This window comes from Helobdella robusta, assembly GCF_000326865.2.
Source record: "Helobdella robusta unplaced genomic scaffold HELROscaffold_2, whole genome shotgun sequence".
NCBI lineage: Eukaryota > Metazoa > Annelida > Clitellata > Rhynchobdellida > Glossiphoniidae > Helobdella > Helobdella robusta.
Window position 1 is genome coordinate 1,200,537 of NW_008704083.1, and position 7,500 is coordinate 1,208,036.

Genomic DNA, 7,500 nt, shown 5'->3' on the forward strand with positions numbered 1-7,500 from the left:
TAGTGGTGATGGTGGTAGTGATGGTGGTAATGGTGGTCATTCGAAAATGGCGGATGACCCGATGAGCGGGAAGTTCACCAAACGTGATAAGGAGTGTGAAAAATTGAGAGAGATTAAGAAGAAACATGTCAGATGAACATTAGAATGATGATGATGATGGTGTGATGACGCTGATGATGATGCTGTTGGCGTTGGTGGTGATGATGTTTATGGTGGTGACACTTACACCGATGATGGTGAAGATGAGGATTTGTTTGCTGGTGACAAAATCTTCGTTTAGATTATGTTGATTTTAAAAGATTCTAACAGGATTTAATTTTTCAGTTATCGAACTTGTTATGGCATTTGTTTTTAACAATATTTAGGCATTTTATTTTAAATGTGTTAAAATTTACTTATCAATTGAATTAGTTTAATTAAATTTTCCATTGTATTTATAGCCAATTTTAAACGATTTCGCCAAGTTTGTAATAAAAATAATCTCTCTTACTCTTATATAAAAAGTATAAATTAACTAATTAAAAAACTAATTGATTTAATTAATCAACTAAACTAATTAATTAATCAGCATGCTAGGGAATTTTTTATCATTTACAAGCGCTTTTTTTAGATAGCACACAAAATATTAATCCCGACGTTACGTTACGCTTAGCTGCCAATCAATACTTACCTGTACAGGTGCACATGTATGCTTATATATATATATATATATGTATAGAGAGAGAGAAAAGAAAGAGAAGAGAGACAGATAGAGAAAAAGAAAGGAAAGATATGTGTATTTAAACATACATACAAATGACAAATATACACACTTATATACATATATATATACTATGAAGTACAAATACATGACGCATTTATACAATGTTATACAACCATATATACATCTTTTCAATTATCTACCCACCACCTACCTACCTACACAAAATTATATTTTCATTGTATTTGTCGTCAAATGCATGCATGTATGTGTATATGTATGTTTGTGTATGCATGCATGTATATACATTATACATATACAAAATCCTCCATAGCCATTTTCATCTTTAGTAAAACAAGCTACCATTCAATTATTAATGGTAGGCTTATAATGATAGCAGTACATGAATACATGTATGTATATGTGTATTTATATGTATGTGGATATGTGTGTATGTATGTATGTTTGTTTGTATGTCTGTGCTTGTGTGTGCGTGTGTGTGAGCAAAGAATTGGAGCTCAACAATGACTATGTTTGCAGATGAATAAATATCAATCGTTGAAATATTTGAAATAGTTTTTAATCTTTTAGATGTTTATTTATAAATTTTTTTTTTAAATTTATTTATTGTTATTGCGAATTTTCTTCATTCTCTATGGCGTTTGATTGAATAATTTCTGAATTTAAAAGGTAAAATATGCGAAAATGAATTTAAAGTTAATAAAGTAATTATATCCGGATATTATATCTCGTGCTGTATCTGTCTGTATTTGTTTTTGTATCTTCTTAATGATATTTTTGTTTGCAATGTATCTCTAAATATGTTTGTAACTTGTTATATCCTCATGTTAATTTATAAATTACTTTGCCGAGATTTGAACAATTCAGAAAAAACTTTTCAAGGAAACATTCAGACATATACACACATACACATTCAGAAACACCTAGTCAGACATATGAACGCACACAGACAGACAGATACAAAGACAGACAGACACAAAGACAAACACACAGACTACTACTGTTACAACCTCAATAAACTCATTCCTAATTAACTAAAATCATTATAAACCTCATAAATAGAACGTAGTACAACTATGATAAAATTATTTTACAAAAAAAATTCCCCCAGAATGTCAACAGCTAAACGTGAAGACTTTGGGACACCAACCGGAGGTTTTGATTATTTGGAGGAAACAAAAAGCGTCGCATTTATTGTCTTTGGGGCAATTTTGATCCTATTTGGTGGGCTTTCGGCAGCACTTGGAATAGGGGCAGTTTGCACGCTGGCTTCCGGCTATTATATCGGCTATGGCATCTGGTGTGGTATCTTGGTCGGTATATACTTCATAATTGGAATTATTAATTATATGGATGATTATTAAAAAATAAATTTAATCTGAAGATTGGAAAAGTTTTCACACATGCAGACATTCACACACGCGTACAAACACACAATTAATCATTTAATTAATTATTAAATAATTAATTAAATAATTATATGAAACACTCAGATATGCATTGCTGGAGTGTTCTGCGTGTTCACTGGTTACAAGAAAAACGCCTTCATTGTGAGCCACTTGGAAAAAAATTTATTTTAAATTAAAAGAAAGAGCAGATGATCAAACAATACACTCACACACACACCGCAAACACACACACACATACACACACATTGACTTACAAACACACACACATTCAAACACACACACACACAGATAGTGACCACATGTGTCAGCTGCACTATGACTTGCTTCATAGCTATCGTCCAGATTGGAATCGCCATAACCGCTGCTGACAACGATAGCGTTGGCGTCAGACAAAATTTGCAAACTATAAGACTTCAAGATGGGTATCTCGATTATGATATATACTATCAGAGAAACAACCCTTACAAATATCTATGTTCCGGGCCCAACACCCCCTTCACATGGGTTCGATTTTGGCCCTTTTTTTTTACAATTTTTTCCATTTTTTTAAATTATTATGAGTTAATTTTATGTTTTTTGATGAATTAAGTAAATTTCCTTCCTTTGGTCCATTTTTTCGCTAATTAAAAGTTTTTTCAGAATTAATTTTAGTTAATTATATATATTTTTACAGAATAGAGTAAAATAAAATAAAAAACCCTAGAAAACTGCCTGGGGCCCGGTAGATGTCCTCCTAATCCTCAGTGGCTTCGCAGTTCTCGGGATATCCATGGCAGCCGCCATTATGTCTTGCATAGCTGCCAATAAGGGAATCCGGATTATAAAGGTTCGAGTTGGTTTTTTTTTGGTTTTCTTTTTCCGATTATCATTATCATCGTCATCATCATCGTCATCAACTTCTTTCTCATCGTCGTCGTCATCATCATTATCATCCTAATCATCCTCCTCTTCATCATCAACTTCATCATTATCGTCATCTTCTTCATCGTCGTCGTCGTCATCATCATTAATTATTTCATTATTATGCTCACTATTATTCTTGGTTATTGTTATCCATAATAATTAATTTTTTCATATTTACCAGCATCCGAATACAGATGGTATGTTCTATTTTATTTTTCATTTATTGAATTTCATTTAAATATATTTGAACAATATTGAATTAATTTCTAGTACAAATATATAGTTAACTTTTAAAACATTTTTCGCGGTAATGTGGATTTGAACCCGACGACTGCGAAACATGAGCAGACACTTAACTTGCTCACAGTGGACTGTGATCAATTTGCATTCGAACATGGTCACCACAACAGCATTGCCAGACATTTTAACCATTATTACACTATCATGCCAACTGTTAGGTTTTTTGATTGGATCAATTAATTTTGCAGGTTTCGGCCACAATTACGACACCACAGGGCGCCAAACAGAGTCTCGAATGTCCAACCAAATGTATTCGATGAATTAGTGTTCATATACCCTGACTTTAAATCCTAAACTGTATTTTATTTTGATATATTTTTACTAAATGTAAAACGACGCGTGTGTGAAGTACTCAGATTTGTGAGCATTTAAGTTGAAATTACTTTTCTCATGTATTATTTTTATCAATCGTAAATATGCCTTTTTACAAAACTAATGAATTCATTCGGCAACTAATATATCAGTTAGAGATCTGTCTTTATAAAATTTATATCATTCCAGATAAATTTTTTTGCATAGCATTCTGGTTGTCTGCTTCTTTGAACGTTGTATTGAGTGCATATATATTGATTTTTTCTTTGCTTGTTTATTAATGATTTAATTGTTTATAACATTTTTGTTTGAAAAATAGTTTAACACCAGACATTGTTCTATTAGTATTTGAGTTGTAAGCATTCGGCGTGCTATCTTGCTGAGCCTTGGTTTGAACGCTGCCTTTTCTAACTATTAAACTGCTATGAAGGAACAAATATTGTTACAAATTGGATTGTTTGATTTAAAACAATTCTTTTGGATAGTTAAACAATTAAATTTCTGAGTCATGTTGTGTAGGGAGTGGGTTCGAAAGCCAGAAGACCCCTGCCCATACCGATATATAGGAGCCTACTATCACTTGGTAAGTATGCACGTAATTGAGAGGCATGATGCATGTAAAATATTGAATAAGTTTTATAGTAAATTTTAATATAATGTTATTGTAATGTAATCATATTCTATGGTACTATGATTCTTTTTTTTTAAGGTGGAGTGTAACATGCAGCAAATGCGACAGATTAATTTACTTTAACTTAGATTAACTTTTCATTACATGCATTACACTGAATTTACTTTTACATTATAAACAAACTCAGCTGATTAATTTATTTTGTTAACGATTCATCTGGTTGATTAATAGTTTAAAAAACTAATTAAACGAAACAAATGGCTTCTCGGGCGACCCCGAATTTAATTTTGGGTGGTGAAGAATTTAAAGATGTCTACGAGCCAGCTGAAGACACATTCCTACTACTAGATGCTCTTGAGAAAGATGAATTGCAAATTAAATCCATCCAGTAAGCTTTTTTTTTAGAAAAAAAATTATCAATCGCGTATCAAACGATACGACTGATTTACTTTTATTAATTAATTTATTCTCATTCTTCACATGTTTCTTAAGTTTTTGAGGCATTCAATAATTTTAAATAGTTAAAAAAACTAAAATTAGTCATATTTGAAATTTCAGGCCCCTAATTTGTTTGGAGGTTGGATCGGGTTCCGGCTGCGTTAGTTCGTTCGTTGCCGCCATGTTGGGTTCTGCAACATTTTACATGTAAGTGCTTGTGAGTGTAAAATGTAAGTGTAAAATGTTTTGGCAAATATTCACTTTCTAGACTACTATCTTTTTTTAATATTGAAAAGCCGGCAGTACATATAGAATATAGTTCTAGTACTTTTAGAGTTAGGAATTAGTAGTGAAGTCAGGCTAGTATTGTATTTCATTTATTCAGGTTAATATTTTAACTTAACAAAAGTTAAAAAATTTTCAAGATGCACGGATATAAACAAGAAGGCCACGCTGATGACAAAGACCACTGGAATTATAAATGGGAACCAACAGCTAAACCCAGTTCTTACTAATTTTGTAATTAAGAAAATTTTCTACTCCAATATTTAGTGCTATTAATAGAAGTTTACTTTTAATCAGGCAGATGCACTTGATAAAAGATTAAGTCGTTCTGTCGATTTGTTGATATTCAACCCTCCCTATGTTGTGACTGACAGCTTAGAAGTAAAATAGTAATTTATTATGCTGTTCACTTTTACTCTTTCCACTTTTTTCTAATAAACTTTTCAATTTTTCTTTAAAGATAGAAAGCCCTGATATCATAAGCAAATCATGGGCCGGGGGCATAAAGGGACGGGAGGTATTAGATAAATTTTTACCAAGGGTTGAGAACCTTTTATCACACCAAGGAGTTTTCTACTTGGTGGCTATAAAGCCGAATAAACCAGGTGAAAAATATTAAAAATTTATTTATTTATTTATATAATGTGTGTTCATGGTGTGATTAATAGGACGGACTCAAGGACGGGGTTGAGTGGTGGTATTGAAAGAGTGGAAAGCTTTGTTTATTTAGGGGTTAAGCTGAACGCGGATGGAGGATGTTTGAACGCTGTTACGACTAGAGTTTGTGTGGGATGGATGAAATTTAGGGAACTTGGTGGGGTATTGTGTGGAAAGAAATGGTCAGTGAAAATGAAAGGGAGGGTATATAAAGCATGTGTGAGAGCAGCGATGGTATATGGTGGTGAAACTTGGGTGTTGAGGAGAGAGGAGGAAAGTGTACTGCAGAGGGCTGAAAGAGCTATGGTGAGGATGATGTGTGGGGTTAAAGTGAAGGGTAGGAGGAGTAGTACAGAGCTGATGTCGAGGATGGGACTGAATGAGGACATTGTGACATTGACAAGGAGATCGAGATTGCGGTGGTATGGACATGTGTTGAGAAGGGATGAAAGGGTCGGGATTAGGCGAGTGTTGGAGTTCGAGGTTGAAGGAGTGATAGGAAGAGGTCTTCCGCAACTGGGATGGAGAGAGCAGGTGGAGAAGGACAAAGTGAAAGCGGGGTTGCGTGATACTGAGGCGAGTGACAGATGTGGATGGCGTCGAGGGGTATTTCGGTTTCATCATAGGTAGCCAAACGGCAACCCCCGATCTCGGGGAAAATGTCGTCTAAAAGTGTGTTGTTTGTTTATATAATGTTTATAACAAATGTTTTTTGTCCATTTATTATTTTAATAATAAATTTTTTACCATTTTATTATGATGATAGAGTCATTTGAATAATGTCAGTCTAACTAATTATACTGAATTATATTATAAATGTAATAAATAAATAATTAAATAAATAAATACATAAATTAATAAACTAACTAATTATTTAAAAAATTAAATATTAAAAAATGCAGATGAAATAGTGGGGATAATGTCTAGCTATGGATTCACTTGTAGCACAGTTATGGAAAGAAGAGCTGGCATAGAACATTTACTAATACTGAAGTTTAAAAGGAAATAATCGAAAGATATTTTATATTGTTTCAATTTGAATCTTTTCTTATTTAGAATTTTTCATTGTAATCTAGTTATCGAATCTAATTATAATGGATCTTTATTTTTTTTTTCAAATAAAATCTCATATTGAAAAGAGATTTTTTAATAATCTTATTGAATCAAAAACAATTCAAAATCGAGATACAGATACACGTGACGTAAATACTGAAATGAAAATGGTTAAGCAAAATAACACCACCATCATCAATAACATCATGGGTATAAAATAAGATTGAGCTTGTAAATTTTGTAAATTAAAATCAAACATAAGATTGCAGTAGAAACACAATAAGAAAAAAATGAAACCAAAATGAAATCATTATATCGAGATCAAAAAACAAAAATTTAACAGAACCGTTCACAACATCTTTGTAGCAATCCAAAGAAAAACAAAGCAGACAAAGCAGTCAAGAATTCGATTGAAAGTCTATGAAAAAATAGCTAATATCGAATCAAAATTCATTTTCAGTACATCACTAAACCTAAGTAAACTTCCAACTAATTAACTGTCTTCCCCCAGGCAAACACACAACAACCAATTTAACGCTTGTTCCACGCCGATGCCCTTCAGAGCACTACATTCGATAAGGTTGACTTTCCGGGCTTTTCCTCTTGAATTTTTTTCACTTTTAACCGTTGCCCCTCTGAAGTCATTAGGTGTACCGCCCTGTCTGGTTGCCCAATGTAAGACTTCCTCTATGTGGAAGAATTTTTCTACCTCATCTCTGGTAAACGCTTCTGTCTCATCCCTATTTTTCATTCATTTTTTTGTGAAAAATATAAATTTTGATATAAATGTT

The 7,500-nt window shown here is 32.6% G+C and overlaps 4 protein-coding genes across 4 annotated transcripts in view; 3 read left to right on the forward strand and 1 right to left on the reverse strand.

The window, feature by feature from the left end:
- The window catches only part of HELRODRAFT_159998 (hypothetical protein), a gene marked incomplete at both ends in the record, with an annotated part of 11,462 nt that extends 11,326 nt beyond the window's left edge, over window positions 1–136 (forward strand). Inside the window, one exon of the mRNA XM_009017026.1 lies at window positions 1–136. This exon is cut by the window's left edge and continues 623 nt beyond it. Within this exon, the coding sequence (XP_009015274.1) occupies window positions 1–136 (136 nt within the window).
- Window positions 137–1,265: 1,129 nt separating this feature from the next.
- On the forward strand, window positions 1,266–3,627 carry HELRODRAFT_188224 (hypothetical protein; the record flags this gene model as incomplete). Its single annotated transcript, XM_009017027.1, has 7 exons — window positions 1,266–1,509; window positions 1,833–2,034; window positions 2,215–2,271; window positions 2,419–2,634; window positions 2,834–2,956; window positions 3,382–3,491; window positions 3,549–3,627. The coding sequence occupies exons 1-7, from the start codon at window positions 1,490–1,492 to the stop codon at window positions 3,625–3,627; spliced, it is 807 nt and encodes a 268-aa protein (XP_009015275.1). The 5' UTR covers window positions 1,266–1,489.
- Window positions 3,628–4,533: 906 nt separating this feature from the next.
- HELRODRAFT_64578 (hypothetical protein) lies at window positions 4,534–6,665 on the forward strand (the record flags this gene model as incomplete). Its single annotated transcript, XM_009017028.1, has 6 exons — window positions 4,534–4,664; window positions 4,835–4,921; window positions 5,140–5,233; window positions 5,297–5,388; window positions 5,468–5,604; window positions 6,559–6,665. The coding sequence occupies 6 exons, from the start codon at window positions 4,534–4,536 to the stop codon at window positions 6,663–6,665; spliced, it is 648 nt and encodes a 215-aa protein (XP_009015276.1).
- Window positions 6,666–7,202: 537 nt separating this feature from the next.
- The window catches only part of HELRODRAFT_160001 (hypothetical protein), a gene marked incomplete at both ends in the record, with an annotated part of 1,179 nt that continues 881 nt past the window's right edge, over window positions 7,203–7,500 (reverse strand). Inside the window, one exon of the mRNA XM_009017029.1 lies at window positions 7,203–7,449. Within this exon, the coding sequence (XP_009015277.1) occupies window positions 7,203–7,449 (247 nt within the window). The remainder of the gene's footprint in view (window positions 7,450–7,500) is intronic.